The sequence below is a fragment of the Lepisma saccharinum genome, chromosome 19 (genome assembly GCF_977018435.1).
Source record: "Lepisma saccharinum chromosome 19, izLepSacc3.1, whole genome shotgun sequence".
Lineage (NCBI taxonomy): Eukaryota > Metazoa > Arthropoda > Insecta > Zygentoma > Lepismatidae > Lepisma > Lepisma saccharinum.
This window is the reverse complement of record NC_139247.1, coordinates 28,508,225-28,525,386: the sequence shown is the minus strand read 5'-3', so window position 1 is coordinate 28,525,386 and position 17,162 is coordinate 28,508,225. Positions and strand designations below refer to the sequence as shown.

At 37.7% G+C, this 17,162-nt stretch overlaps 1 protein-coding gene across 1 annotated transcript; it reads left to right on the top strand.

Moving 5' to 3' along the window:
- The first annotated feature begins 6,971 nt into the window (after positions 1–6,971).
- On the top strand, positions 6,972–7,610 carry LOC146002973 (protein CFDP2-like). Its single transcript, XM_083141129.1, has one exon. The coding sequence runs from the start codon at positions 6,972–6,974 to the stop codon at positions 7,608–7,610; it is 639 nt and encodes a 212-aa protein (XP_082997255.1).
- The last annotated feature ends 9,552 nt before the right edge of the window (positions 7,611–17,162 follow it).

Genomic DNA, 17,162 nt, shown 5'->3' with positions numbered 1-17,162 from the left:
TAGGGTTACCCATGGCCAACTGTTCTTTTTGTCGGAATTTTTTTTTTGTCGTTAACATAGAAGTAATTGTACCCCGTAATGAGAAAAAACCACCTGACATATTCCCAGGTGATCAAGATTTCAACATTTTGGTCTATTAACCATCTATACAAGCAATCCTCGGCTTTGTCCCGGGGGACACTGCGATGCAGATTAATAACATCGAAACTACAGATTGCGTCTCGTTCTTCTATGGTAAGTTTTTCAATGGTTTCTTTGACCATAAGGGAGTTTTTGATACTAAACTGAGTGTCCATATTAATTTTCCCCATCCTCTTAATCATTTCTTTAGCTAGACCATAACCTGGATGCGCATACATGGGGATCATGGGTCTGAGGGGTATCCCTTCCTTATGGGTCTTTGGTATCCCAAATGCTTTGGGAATATTCCCTTACTCTTAAGTACACTCTTAAGTAGTTTCTTTTTTTCTGCGCTTCCCAAAGTAAAACTGGTTTCAATGCCTTTTTTAAGTTCACGTTTAATCTTATTGATGGGGTTCACTTTTGTTTCTTCGTAGTCATTACTTCTAAAACTATCTTCCAACTTGCTATGGTATTCCTCTTTCCCGATGATAACCATTTTGTTTTCTTTATCAGATCTAATCAAATACACATCATTATCCTTAACCCATTTCTTTACATTGTGAAGACTCTCCCTAAGCTTACTTTCCATTTTCCCCTTTGGTGTCCTATGGTTGGTTGCAGGTGGGCCTTGTTCTCTTATGCTTAGGTGCATTTGTTCATCAATGATGTCACGTATTTTTACCCTGACACTACATTTATCCTCTTTTTCATCTAATCTTCCTGCTATTTTTTCAGCCCCAATGACGAATTCTTCTTTTTCGAAGTTTTCATCCCTTATGGCAAATTTATGTCCCATTTTCATAATTTCCGCCAAGGCTTTAGCAGGTTGAAGTTTTGTTAAATTTAAAATGTTGGCTTTATTTTCATCCCCTTTTCCATGCCTATTCCCTCCCTCCTTAACTCTCTCATTAATTCCCAATTTGATAGATTTCTTCCTAATTATGTCAATGTCTCTAATCTTCGCCTGTTCTAGAATGCCGCTCCTCGATGCGTTCCCATGTTACCCGGTCTAATCGTCCTCCTATTTCTAAATGTAACATGTAACATTCAGAATTTAGCCTATCCACCTGTGCATATGCCTCCCTTATGCATTTCCCCAGCATTTTAAACTGTAATTCCCTCTTCTGATCCAGCCCTTTAAAACTAAGGGGTTGGAACCCCCACTTTAAAAAACTCTGTAAAATACCCTTCTTCCTACATTGCTTGAGGAAACCTATCCTAATTAAGGTTTTATTGAGCTTAATCCTCAACTTTTCAAAATTGCGCACTTTCCTCCCCGTATCGGAGATCGGTAACATACTGGTAATGTGCTAATTTGCACAAAAAGATTTTTAATCTTTTAACCTTTAGTTGATATTCGATTGTGAGCAATTAGCACATTACTGTCTGGCTGCCTTAGCTGAGACCATGGACGGAAGTGCGCATGCGCCAACCGGACACGTTCAGTCGCTAAATAGGGGTGACGGAGCTTTGGACAGGAAGCGGGTTCCTTGAAAATCGTCTGCTGTAGAAACAGCATTGAAGTTTCAACGTAGTAACATCGCCGCCAAAATACATACATACATGTTTACGAATTATGTAAGGGTTAGGTAAGCCAGTCATATACTATATCAGCAAACAGAACATATCAAGAAAGTATTCATATTGTCACATTAGTAGATAAACTTGTTTGTAAAGCAGTAGCTTTTTTTTAGATCATTCAATTAAATTGATCTTCTTAGTAAATATTATAATTAGCACAAATGTACACAACATTAATCAGGATAGTATTTAATAATAATAATATTGTTGTATATAGTTATAAGTATAAATGTAGTAACTGAATGGCTTGTGACATTTTCTAGCAAAACGAGGGTGTTTCGTAGAATGTGGAACAGGGGCCAAAACGTCCCAATTTTCCTCATTCCACTTCGAAACGATTTGTTGCCAATTGACATCACAAATAAAAAAAACAACAACACAGAAAGCGGTAATACACACAACAAGCAAATCCACACAAGCGAAATACCACAGGGTAGTTCGGCGAGTGCTTCTCCCTGCTTCCCCTCTAGCGTTTGGAAGCATCCTTTTCAGGTAGTTTCATCTTCCTTGGCCGGACTGTACCAGTAAATTAAATCATTAGTGCAAGAATTCACAGACAAAATAAGATCATAGTAATTATTCAGATGTGACATAATGGTTAAAGACTTTTGTGTTGTTCCAGGCATTTCAAATCTCGATCCTAGACAGATTGGCTCAGAATTTTGGTGATTACCAAGCATCGTGGGTGCAGTTTGGGGAAGCTACTTGAAGAGAAGAAGTGGAGGAATGAATAATTAAAAGTGGGTTAAAAGGAAGCCACCCATCAGGCATTTTCTCTTAAAGGACTTTTGCTCTATTAGTTAATGTTTTCAAGTATAGCCTAGATTCATTCATTCATATGTCGACCAGCCTCCCCGATGGCGTCATCGCCTTGTAATCAAGGGGTCCCGGGATCAATACCTGGTAGAGGCACATAGTGATTAGGATCCCACTTTAAACTCTAGGTCCAGTCCCGCTTAGCCTTATTGTGTATAATGTGGACTTAAAACACCAAATCAACCAACCAACCATGTCGACCATTGTGGTGGAGTGGTTAACAGAGTGTGCTACAATGTCAAAAGTCCCAGGTTTGAATCCCAGCCTGGAAATGATCATTCTTTATGAGTTCCCCTTCAACAATTTCATCACTCATTTTAATCATAATGATTGGTCGAAAAGCAGTGCTAAATAACTAAAATAGAAAATACAAAACCCTTGATTCATATATTCCAATCAGATTGTTACCATTCTGTGTGCTGGACCTATCTGTAACCAAATATGTTCAATGGAATTTGGTGAACTCACTATTGCATGATGTGTCTATGTACTATGATAATGTAATAAACAATCATTGCATATTCATGTGAACATCAGAGGAGAATACTTTATTTTGTAGGTTGGGAATAAATTTAGAAATGTGGGGAATGGAAAAGGAACAGTGGAAATGTTCTTATTTACTTCACTTCAATTCAGATACATTTATTTCTAGAATATTGAAGAGTCATTTAATCTACCTGGGTGGTAAAGTTTAATTTAATAATCAGTATTTTTGCCAATTTAAAGATCTACTTCTCATGTGTTATCAATATTGAAGAAATTTGAATAGCTGGAGAACAATAAAACATTTGATTTGTTTAATCAATCTATGGCATACAGAGAATTAATTATAATTGATTGAAAAAGGTTAGGAAATAATGACCCTGAAACATTTTAATGGTCTACCAACCTGCCATATTTTCTGCTACAATTCTTAATTTTTCAGAATCCTAGGGACTCGAATTTGATCTGTGGTTAGGCCATCATTTCATGAAATTTTCAATAAATTACAATAATATATTTTTAATATGAGGGCTAGACAAAATAGAGTGAGAATGTTTTTTTTTAAAATATCACACAATGAACATGCAGTGGTGAAATAAATTTTCACGAGAAGAACGTGCCTCGTGGAATCGGCAGATAAAATTGCAACCCCGTATGCACATCCATCTGGCAACACTGCACAAACAAAACACAAATGGTCAGAAGTCTCATTCGGAAAATGGAGTCGGTTTGTGAGGAGCTGTAAACGCCTTTGAAATTTTGCGTCCATCTGCAGAAATCCACCACGGAAGCATACGAAATGTTGCAGCAGGCATACGGCGAAGATGTCCTTCCACAATCAACCACATTTCGGTGGTTCAATCAGTTTAAGGAGGGCCGTGTTTCGACCACAAAGCAGGGTGGTCCTTGTGAAATGATGTAACTTGCCCATTCTTGCTTGCCCTTCAGATATTTGTTTATTCCTGTGAATAGTGGTCGGCGCAACCATTTGCCTAGCGAGGGGAGATGTAGTTATTGTGTCAGTCCAACCCTTCCCGGAAATTCATTGTAGAAAGAAACTTATATTTATGTTGACCGTTAATATAAATTACTAGTCAGTATTCTGTAGGGCACTCGCAAAGGAGGAACAGATAGGGCACTTGCCCCTTCCCGAAATATCTGGGAAAACTTCATATAATTCGAACATAGGTGTGCGTAAGGGGAGGCAAAGGAGGGCATGGACGTCCGCAGATTTTTTCAAGGAGGAACAAGCAAGGTCTTTTTCCCAGTGACGGCGCCAACCTGAAAAGTGGGGGGGGCTAAAGATTTCGGAGTCAAATTCTCGGGGGCTAACTTATACCAGCTAAAATGTATTTACGTAAAACTTTTCTATGGTATATTTTAAACAGTGACATATTTTACAGTTAGATCCAAAGATAAGTCACTGCATTTCGTTCCATCACACACAGGCACGGATCTTTCATGTCAAGTAAAATGCAATAATTCTATTGTTGTCTCTTCCAAAGCCATTTTTGAGTGAAATAATATCACAGACTTACTAATTACTATTCATATAAACAGTACAAAATACGTCATAAAATCTACGGATATACGTATACTAAATATAAACATACTATTTCTATGTACAGAGTTTGAGGTTTTTTATTTTTTATAAAATGATAAAATGAACCACATCAAGAAATGCGATAAGATACGTATATTTTCATGAGCAGCTACAACTTTTTTTTAAATCCAAAGATTTTGCAAGCTATTTCTCAAAGAGAGAATAGATGGAGCACTCAACCTCTTGTTACCAATTCGATTAAGAAGATAACACCTGATTTGCTGCAAACAGCCGTTGATGGGGGTATGCATATTTCAATAACACAAAGTTTGTATAGTTCGTACAAGGCAGTTTTTAATGTTTCAACCATTGCAAGGAGGTGCTGAAGGGTCTTTATTTTTAGTTTCTTTCTACCTCATACTGTGCCATAACTCTAAATTGTCCAAATCACAACAAAAGGGAGCGGCAAAAGATTGTAGCTTTTCGTGCTTCAGAAAAGTGGCACTAACTTAATAAAGTAGGCATGAAATAGACAACACCACCCTTGAATAGAAAATGTGTTAATGATAATAATTTTTCTTCTGTCATGATGAAATAAATTACGTTTTCTTGTTCAACGACTGGAATTCAGAACTTAGGGCTAAAAATGGGGAGGATACGAGAAATACCGTCAACACAGGAGGTGCCACTCTCAAAGAACAAACATATTTTCACTACAAATTCATCTCGATTAGGAGACACATATAAAAGCAATTAATAGAGTTGCAACCCTTGCACTGAACACTTTGATTAGTGCAAATAACGGCTGAAGATTATAATTTTATTTCAGAATATATTATGCATAAATACTGATCCGAATTGGATCAAAGATTGATTCTCCTGCGCGGATACCAGTATGACGGTACTGCAGAAATTGCTTTCTAACCTCACAAATGATAATTAATTAAGACGTAGGACTAAGACTGCGAGCAATGAAATTGCCCAAGCATGATGATTTTCTCACTGTATTGCAATGATTAGTTGATTGGATTTGTATTAAGGTTCACAATATGCACAGAGAGCTACAGTATGGATGAGAGCTTCAGTTTCTGGTGAAATCCGAACCACTTAATGAAATGTTACCTCCACTGGGGATGGAACCCGGGACACCTTGATATCAGGTTTATCGCTAGACTATCGGGGTGGGAGCCCAATTTTATTGTTAGCATTTAAGAATCAGGTAGTTTGTGTACTATTTGATTCTTTATCATCATATTTGTCCCTCTCGAACATTTGCAGCGACAAGAATAGATATAACGACGAAACCAATGAGAGAACATCGCTAACACTCATGCAATTGTCGGCACTCCAATCAGAAACTAACAAACAGAAAATAAACATAACGCTTCTTTAGATTTTGAACGTCGTCCTACTTATTCGTAAAATGCATTTATCACACCTGCTAGACCTATTCAGAAACTGTATATGCCAACAATCAAAGAGTAATCTCATAGTCACTGAATGCGTTCACCTACCAGACAGTCACCAGATTTCGTAGCAAGTTTGGCGACTCGATTGACCAATTACTTAGTATCAAATAAATAATCAGTGGTCACTGTTATCCTCGGTACTGGCCAACATTCCCAGGAGCAGAGCTCTATTCTGCCGAGCGCATCCCCAGGTTGCGGATAGGGGAACGACCTACAGATATGTAGGCTAGCTGCGACAAATAAGCAGTTGCGGACAAGGAGCGTCAGTGTCAACAGGATGTAGAGAGAGTTATTTCTGGCAGGATAACTCTCATTTAAAAACCACAAAAATCCAGCGACGACACTGAGACATGGCGAGTAAGTGCCGCCATTAAATAAGCACTGCCCCTGCTGCCTTGCAGGTAAGAGAGGGATCTCTAAAGGCTAAGGGAAGGACAACCCTGACAGAAAACCAAGGGGTAGGAAGAGCCCTTAGGCGTGGTGAAGCCAGTCTTCCTAGGGGTAGGAACCTCGAATACAAATCCCTGGTCCTCCAGGTTGGGGGTTGGGTGTAAGGCCAGCACCCTTACCCCGTAAAACAACCTCCCGCTACGAACTCTCAGACAAGTAAAGCCGGACGGATCTATAAGAGACGACCCACGCAATGTAAAAGGCTAAGGAATGTGGATTTTAATGTGGCAACCTGGAATGTCTGTACCATGCTCCAAACAGGCAAAATGAATGAAATTGCAGATGAATTAATAAAATATAACATGCAAATAACAGCATTACAAGAGATAAGATGGAATGGAGATGGATGGATTAAAAAGAAAGAATTCTCTCTTATGTATCCAACAATTAAAGGAAGAAATGGCACAGATTTTTTACTTACTGGAAATGTGAGGAAATGTATACTCGGATTTGAACTAATAAATGACCGAATATGTAAATTAAGAATTAAAGGAACATTCAACAATATGACCTTTATATGTATATATGCACCAACTGAAGACACAAACAAAGAAGATATTGAACATTTCTATAGTGAACTGTCAGATGTATGTGATAGAGTACCAAAACATGATACACTAATTCTACTGGGGGATTTTAATGCAAGAATAGGTAATGAATCCAGCAGCAGTGGGGTATCAGGCAGATTTTCCCTACACAAAGAAACAAGTGACAATGGAGAAAGGCTGATACAATTAGCACAATTACAAAACCTTGATATCAGTAGCACTAGATTTAAGCATAAAAAAATCCACAAAGAGACTTGGAAAATACCCGGTGAACAACGATGTAATCAAATTGATCATGTAGTGATCAATAAGAGGAGAGCTACATTAATAATTGATGTCAAAACATATAGAGGACCTAGTTGTGATATGGATCATTATCTTGTTAGAACTAAAATAAGACAAAGAATTAGCATGGTTAATGAAAGAATATATAAGAAAACTAAGAAATGGAACATAGAAAAATTGAAGAAATCTTTTATACAAAACACATACAGACAAGAAATACTAACGAAACTTGATGAAACAGGAGAAGAAGATGATGTAGAAGTGGAGTGGGATAATTTAAGAAACATCATAGTACTGCTAATCAGGTTTTAGGAACCAAAGCATATGAAAAAATGAAGATTGGTATGATGAAGAATGTAAAAAGGTGGTTAAAGCAAAAAATGAAGCTAGAAATAGATGTCTTAATAGAACTACAAGATCAAATAGAGAAAAATATGAAAATCTGAAAAAGTATGCTAAGAAAATGTGTAGAGAAAAGAAACGCCAAGTAGTAAAAACACAAATAGAAATGTTACAAGAACTAAACACCAAAAAAGAATATAGAAAATTCTATCGGACCCAGAAAGTTATAACACAACAGTATAAACCAAGAACCAGAAACTTAAAATCCAAAGATGGTCAAATCCTAACTGAACAAGCAGAAATAATGAATAGATGGAAAGAACACTTCCAGGGAGTTCAACACAACCAGGATTTAGAAGTGCCTTACTGAAACACGATGAATCAGCAGGATAACGAAAACATATTAGTTGATGCACCAACATACGAAGAAGTGGAGACAGTAATTAAAAACTTTAAAAAGATGAAAGCACCAGGAATTGACAATATGAACAGTGAACTTATACAAGCAGCTGGAAAAGAAATGTATCGTAGAATACATAAACTTATAATTAATATATGGAATTGAGAACAAATGCCAAATGATTGGAACATAGCACTAGTGTGCCCTATACTTAAAAAAGGAGATAAAACAGTCTGTGAAAATTATAGAGGCATATCACTATTAAACAACCTATATAAAATACTTGCAGCAATAATTAACATCAGACTAACTGATTATGCTGAAGATATTATAGGAGAGTATCAAAGTGGATTTAGGAACAACAGAAGTACTACAGATAACATCCTGATGATGCGTTTGATTTTCGAGAAATGCTATGAATATGATATAGATTTGCATGTTTTGTTTATTGATTTCAAACAAGCCTTCGATTCAATATATAGACCAACAACATTACAAAGGTTACAAGAGATTGGAATACCAAATAAATTAGTAAGATTAATCCGAATGAAAATTCAAAATACTAGAGCCTCAGTTAAAATTGAAAATGCAAGATCGGACTTTTTCGATGTCATGACAGGAGTCCGCCAAGGAGATCCTCTTTCAGCAACATTATTTAATTTAGTTTTGGACTCGGTGATTAAAAAATTAGATGTGAGAGGAGACATTAGTACTAGACTAAAACAAGTCACAGCATATGCTGATGATGTAGCTATTGAAGCAAGAACTAAGTCTAGTAGAGGAAGCTGCAAGAGTAGGACTCCAAACTAATGAAAAGAAAACTAAATACATGAATATTAATAGAACAAACATGAATAATAATAGATCAATATTAATAAATAATTACTCCTTTGAATGTGTTAGTAATTTTACATACCTTGGATCTACACTTAATGAAAACAATAAAATAGAATCTGAAATAGATGAAAGAATAAAGAAAGGTAATAAGGCCTATTATGCAAATGTATCCCTGTTAAAATCGAAACTTCTGAAACGAAATACAAAAATGAAGATATATCTTACTATGATAAGACCAGTGGTTACATATGCTGCTGAAACCTGGACCGAAACACCTTATCTCACAGTGGAAAACTGAAAGTTATTTCAGCTCTTTCAGTTATTTTGCAACCATATTAGTATTCCGAACTATATATAACTTTTTCCCCCTCTGTCCCTTATGGACGAGATTTTATCTTCGAGGTACATGATGGAGTATATGAACAATTCCGCTGTCTTATTCCCAGACTTTTAGTAAACACTAGCACAACAGCTGTTATTCCTATCATAAACATGAACCACTTTCGGGTATCTCTTCCGCAGCACGAAATCTTCCCGGAAATGAAACAAACGCCACTGCACAAAGTTGATGCAATACTAGATAAAGATTTAAAGAGTACACTACGAACCCAAACAAAAGACTTTAATGTGGAAACTGGCATAGATATATCACGGGAATTGACCGAATTACAACGTAAAGAACTGTTACAACTTCTTAACACTGTATGTTTCGCCTCATCCCCAAACCAACTAGGAGTCACAGACGTTTTTGAAGTTACCTTACCACTCACCGACGATATCCCAATTCGTCAAGCACCATACAAGGTGACCCCAAAACAACGGGAGTTTATAAGTCAGGAAATTGCAAAAATGCTAGAAATGGGCGTGATAGAAGAGAGCGAATCATCATATGCAGCCCCCATCTTGCTTGTCAAAAAACAAGACTCTACATGCCGCCTAGTGGTTGATTTTCGAAAATTGAACAACAAGCTCATCACCTATCCATATCCGGTCCCTTTAATTTCTGATATTATCCACTATTTGTCAGGCGTACAATATATCTCCCATGTAATGTAATTTTCAGCTTATTGGCAGGTGAAAATCGTGGAAGAAGACAAACACAAAACAGCCTTCGTAACCGACTCCGGTTTATTCCAGTTCCGGCGACTTCCGTTCGGATTATCGGTAGCTCCGGCAGCATTCCAGAGATGCGTCGACAAAGTATTTGCAAGTTTGAAATGGAACAGCCTGTGTATATTCCTTGATGATATTATAGTGTTCAGCCAAACTTGGAGCGAACATCTCACATGGTTAGAACGCATGTTCGCCGCCCTAGAGAAGACTAATCTAAAAGCAAAATCCTCAAAATGTAGATTTGCGTATTCCGAAATGCAAATCTTAGGGCATATAATTGGCAGAAAATGAGTCGCAACTGATCCAAGGAAGGTCAGTGCAATTTCGAATCTCCCCCTCTTCCTCCATTAAGTCAATAAGAAGTTTTATGGGAGCATGCAGTTTTTACAGGAGTTTCATACAAAATTTTAGTCTTATAGCAAAACCACTTACAGATTTTACCAGAAAAGGCATACCATTTCATATGGGAGAAAAAGAAACAGAGGCTTTCAACAAGCTTAAAACGTGCTTAACAACAGCACCTGTTCTTCGCCATTTTGACCCAACATTGCCAATTGAACTTCATTGTGACGCGTCCCGACTTGGCTTTGGTTCTGTGCTCTGTCATCGACTAACAGACCCAAAGAATGAAAAGAAAACTTACGTTCAACCTGTAGGATATTGCTCACGCTTATTCACGGGAGCGCAAGTTAATTACAGTATCTGTGAGAAAGAAGTATATTGTCTTATATTTTCTACCTTACATTTTCGACAGTATCTGACGAATACCTTCTTTACCGCCGTCGTGGATAGTTCGGAGCATGTTGGCTTCGAACAGCACGCGATTTCACAGGAAGATTTGCTCGCTGGGCGATATGACTCAGCCAGTTTCAGTTTGAAATTAAACACAAACCGGGACGTCTTAACTGTGTTCCAGATTGTCTCTCCTGAGCCCCAAACTCACCACTCACAGATGAAGAAAGAGACGAAATAGATTATGGCGATCTCATCGACATGATCGAGGAAACAGTTGAAACTGCAACAACTTCACGTCAGAAAGAAATCAGAACACGACAAATGAACGATCCAGAAACGAACTCTCATAGAAACTAAAGAGAAAAACCCCACTCATCTATCTGTTCGATATTTCACTTTGGAAAATGGAGTTCTCTATCGTATGCAAAAAGATCGTAAACTTCTTGTAATCCCAAACAATATGATAGATGATGTACTATCAGAAGTACATGACAGTCCATACACTGGCAGACATACGGGCCAACACAAATGTCTACAAAAGGTATATGAGCGATATTATTGGAAAACTGCACGAAAAGATGTGATATATTATGTACACTCATGCCCTGTTTGCCAAGAGAGAACAAAACCAACGGAAAGAAAACAAGGATGTTTACACCCTCTTCCCCTAGGAAATGTATGCGAGAACTTTGCCAGCGATATTTTTGGTCTGATAACTCCCAGCTCAGTTTTCAAATTCATCATTTTCGCCATTGATTTAGTATCCTCTTGGGTTGTCGCACAACCATTAAAGACAATTTCTGCAAAAGCTGTCTCTAAATTTATAGTACACAAAGTTTACACAACTTTTGGACCTATCAATACTTTACTCACCGACCGTGGTTCAGTATATCAGGCAGAATTGGTGGAAAATATATTACAGGAGTTGAAAATTAAACATCTAAGTACCAGTGGCTATAGACCGCAAACAAACGGCAAAGTTGAAAAATTGAACCATACTATGGCCCAAATGATCAGTAAATATACAGATAAAAACCAAAAAGACTGGGCCTCTTACCTTGATTTATGTGTGTTCGCATATAACTGCAGTCCATTAGAAGGAGTGGGTATTTCACACTTCGAAATTCTCTATGGGCGTAAGCCTCAATTTCCACTTGAAATAGGCTTGAACATGAACCCCGTAGACCAGGCATGTCAAACTCAAAATCTGAACTGGACCAAATAGTCAGTAGTGTTCGATAGGGCGGGCCGCAAGGAAAAAAATAATTATTTCTTTAATACTTTATTTTGAAGAATGAGTAACATAACACTTAATAAAGTATATTGAACATTCATTGAAACTTGATCATTGCTTCTTGCCTGACAGCTGGCACCTTTTTTCTGCCACAAACTTATCAATATCAGGAGACATCTTATTTAAAGCAGCTACTTTCAGAACACAGCTAAGATGAACGTCTCATAATCTGGATCTCGTTGGTGACTTGTTTCCTTTCACGAGTGAGAAAAGTTTTTCACACTTTTAAGTGCTACCGAACATGGAAATTATTTCACATGCAAATTTGCAGGTTTCTGGAAAACGTGCAGGCAAGTACTTGTAAAAGTCAGGGATACCCACTTCGCTGTACTTTTGTTTCAAAGTTGAGTCGCACTGAATTTCAATTACTTCCATCTGCAAATGTGCTGCCACTTTTTCTACATCAGTCGTAAACAGGGCTGAAAACAAGCAGATCTTATCTTCGGAAGAACGAACATCGTGGAACCTTTTCCCGAATTCAGTATTCAAAGGCTGAATTTTTTCGGCGTACTTTTTGTACAAAACAGGGTCCTTTGAACTTGATCTGTATTTAGAACAAGTTGGAAAGTGTGTCAAGTCTTCGTTTCTTAACTGTTTTTCCCAAAGCAATAACTTACGCTCGAATGTTTTGACTTGATCATTCATGTTGGTGATTAATTGATCTTTTCCTTGCAGTTTCAAATTTAAATCTAACAAGTGTTTCGTTATATCAACAAGAAAAGAAAGATCTTGTAACCACGTTGGTTGCGAAAAAAGGCTGGTGTCTTGTTCTTTCATTTCAAAAATTGACATATTTCATCTTTCAAGTTCCAGAATCTTTCAAGAACCATAGAACACGATAGCCAGCACACTTCTGTGTAGTAGGGCACTCCAGAATATTCGCTTTCTAAATCTGCTAAGAAAGCAGAAAATTTTCGCTGGTTTAAGCCACGGGATCTTATGAAGTTGATAGCTTTTTTCACAGGCTTCATCACACTTTCCATGTTGATTACTTTTGAACACAAGACCTCTTGGTGAATGATGCAATGCACATGATGGAACATGTGTTTATCGCAGGTTTCACGAAATTCGTTTTGCAGTTTTGTCACAAAACGATTGTTTTTTTCCCGTCATTGAAGGGGCACCATCCGTAGCTACATAGGATAACTTTGACAGAGGTAAATCATACTTCCGCAAAAGTTCACGAACAGCAATAAACGCCTTCAACTCTCTCAGCTTGTCTTGCCTCATTAATCCATCGTATTGGTTGTATGTATCTCTGTGTTGCTCATAATGACGTTTGACATTATATAACTTCGATACACTAATGGTTGATCTGCAAACCAAGCAAACAATTTTATCTTTCACTTCACAACAAAAGTACTCCAACTCCCATTTCTCTTGAAAACTACGATGTTCATCAGAAATTTTTCGTTTACTACCACTTGGTTTCGACAAAGACATTGTTGGTAGCACAAACAAAGCAAACAGAATAGACCCAAACATCTTGGAAAATGGAACCGACTGAGGGTAGCGAAGATGCGGGAGAGGCAAGGGAGGGGTGAGTCGCGCAGACTATAAGACGCGGTAATAGGTTTTCGGGCGAAGGCAGCTTGTTCCCCTTTCCCTTCAACCCTCCCCTCATTCTAGATTCCAGAGGGAAAAATGCGCAGGCAGAAGACGTAGCGTTGGACTCTGAACAACTGGCAATCACTACATTCGCCAACCACCCCAATAATGAAACACGACCATCTTTTTTCACCTACCGACGAGTATATCCTGTCCAAGAGGAAAACGTGTGAAATTTCACATTGTGTTATATAATAACACAGATATTTTAGCAACTACTACATCTGAAGGTTCTACTACTTAAAAACAGGTAATAGCAAAGGGGCCGCACAAAAATATATCGAGGGCCGCGTGTTTGACATGCCTGCTGTAGACTCATTATCAAACACGTTTCGCCAACATTTACACTCAGTACAGAAAATAGCAAAGTAAACACACTAAAAACGTCATCAATTGAGTAAGAAGCGCATAGATGCAACCCGACAAGTCCCATCTTATGCACTTAACGATTTAGTAATGGTATTTATGCCAGGAAGAAAGAAAGGACTATCAGACAAATTGTATAGAAAATACGACTCTACGATGCAGAAAAAGTGAAAGACAACAAGGTTTTATGGGTTAACATAGCCCGGTTAAAGAAATTCTGGTCACGAAACTTGACGACAGTCAAGTAAAACAAAAAGAAACAACAATACACAAAAATGCATTCTGCACTGAATATCATACAGTGTATCTCTTTCACTGCACTTATACTCCTATATCACTGAAAAAAAAGTTATATTTTTTTCTGAATGGCCCTGTATATAGAGGAAGAGAGGAAAGTACACATTGAGCTCACGTTTCCAACCAGGATCCTTTACTTTTTTTTCCACTCTACAGAGCCCAGCATTCGATCTTCCTTCTTCATACGGATATGCTCAAAGAACGGCCGCCGATGAGTTTATCTTATCTAACTTCCTGTTTATCAACTTCAGTTTTCAGTCGAATACATGCTTCTATCTCCACAAAATAATTACTATGGAAAAAAAATCTTTTGACTTCATAATGTATAATGGTATTATGTCTCTCCTTACAGGTCATATCCCTATTACCACCCTTGCGTACTTGGAACAGGACATGCATGTAAAATAACACGGCAAGTTGTCTCATGATTTAAATTTTTCCTCAGCTTTACACAGCTTTTGATAACGGATATACTGACTCAGTCACTCCAAATCGCAGCGCTGTAGATAACTGGATCAGCCTTTGCATTTTATATTTTTTGCCCTAGATATACATCATTTTTTTTATTCCTCACTACCAGTGGCGTTAATATATATATAAGAGAATCATCATCCAAAGTTGTTCCTTACCTTTTGTTCATTCTACATGTGTATTTTAATTCCAATTAATTGTCCTAAATGTCCAAGGGTACAGTAGTTGTAGACACAATTTCACTTGTGATTATAAAGGACGGTCCGCAATTTCAGTCAGTGGTGGACGAAATAGCATCCTATTTGAATGTCCCCTAAGATAAAGTATTGGAACCCCCCAAAATACGAGGTATAAATAAGCACCTTCTTAGGCTGTATAGAACCCAGACGGGGGAACAATTTTTTTCAGACTGCACTGAGGTAGTGCGCAATTTTGTTCGATTGCATATTGAGGCAGGTATCTTTCGGCAATTCCCGATTCCTGTCAACGACAAAACAAATGCAGAAGTTCTAGAACTTCTTAAGGACCTTGATGTGTTCCTTAGTCAATTGGTGCCCTAGGTTCGAACCCCGATTTGACTACTGCCATCCTTCATGTATTGATTATTTTCACAGGAAATTAAACAGTTTAACGTCGCTATAGTTAGAATTCTTTATGTACAAACCGTGTAGCTGCATAGCTCATGGCTATTTCGATTGCTACTTGGACTACGCAACTTGGAAGTGAAATTTTTGAAGTACCCATTGTAGGGAACATACTCGATTGTATTTCTGAAGAAGTAGTCCAAAGTGAACTTCTCCTGTTTATAAAATTTGTTAACGCTTGTGACGCAACCTTACAAACAAAAGAGGGTTTTTTGTTTGTGTCATTCATCCAATTACATGACTTTATCCTAAAGTGCTACAACAAGTATCTACTCAATTGGAAGTTCGACTGTGAATTTCAGGTGTCTAACCAGAAATTGAAATTCTACGCCTACTAATATGGATGTCAACATGGAACCTATGGATGGCATTTTGGATGATATCAGCATATCTAGTTTTTCTACAATCCCATTTCTTCGTTCACCAAGTCCTATTCCTACTTCGGATATATCTATTTTTTTGGATGACGAAATATTGCACATTGCGTCCACTTGGGAATTTGAACCTGACCAGCTACCTGAGGTCTTCCCTACCTCCCTAGCCATTCAAATGACCGATGTGGTCGATATTCAACTTGCTACTCTAACAGTTGATTATGATGGTGAAATTGAAGCACTTATTTACAATTTTCTTGTGTTTGACCTATCATCATCTTTTATAGCACCCGACAATTTCTATATAAATGAAGGCATCAATGTTATGGAACTAGTATTAAATAAAGGTCAACCCCTTTATTTTTTTGTACTCCTAGATCTTATTCATTTCCTACGAATTAGTTTTGGACGTCTTCGTACGCTCCAAACCAGAGAGGCATGGCTTCATTCCTTTCTTCAGTCACTATGTGAAGGAATTCAAGCTTTTATTGTCTCCTCCGGTGACCAATGGTGGTTACAGACCTATCTGGACCTCGAAGAGGGACTCTTGCATTTTTGGCCCTTAGTTTTAGAATCCTTGCTCTTGCGTAAATTATGTAGTCTATTATACTCTTTGCCTCCCTTCCCTCAGCTTCATAAGTGATTTTATGAATTTTCTTATGCTGGAAAAAGGAGTTTCCTTGTAGCAATTGGTTCTCTACACAGAATTCTAATAATCTTTGTCCATTTTCATTTATCACACTTTCGCCTCCATATGGTCCCATACAACCATGTGACCTTATCCTATTGTTTCCAGTTCTACCATTAAGATCTCCCATCAATATTACCTTCCTATTCTCTTCATTCTCTTTATTCACTGCTCTTTGTAATTGAGTATAGAAAACTTCTTTCTCCAATATGTCCTGATCATTTGTCGGGGCATAAACTTGTATTATTGTTATTCTTTCTTCCATTTTCAGTCTAACTACTATTATCCTTGAATTCACTGGTTCCCATGATTCCACCCTTTCTTCCATTTGCTCATTAACTATTATTCCAACTCCCTCCTTAGCTCTTCTTCTTCTACCTACTCCCACATATCTCGGCACATATCCTCTTTCAAGGCACATTATACCACTGCCTTTCTTCCTTACTTCACTTAGTCCTAGTACTGTTAGTTTATACTTTTCCATTTCTCCTACAATCTCCACTTCTTTTCCATTAATTGTTTTAATATTCCAAGTTCCAATTCGGATATTCCATTTCCTTGCTTGTCGTATTCTACTAAATCCATCCTTTCCGAGGCTACCTTTATTTCTCTGAATCCGCTAGTTTTAGTCTGGTGTGGGGGATTAGCCCAACGACCAGGCTGATTTTTATTTTCAGGGTTTTCTCCCACATCGT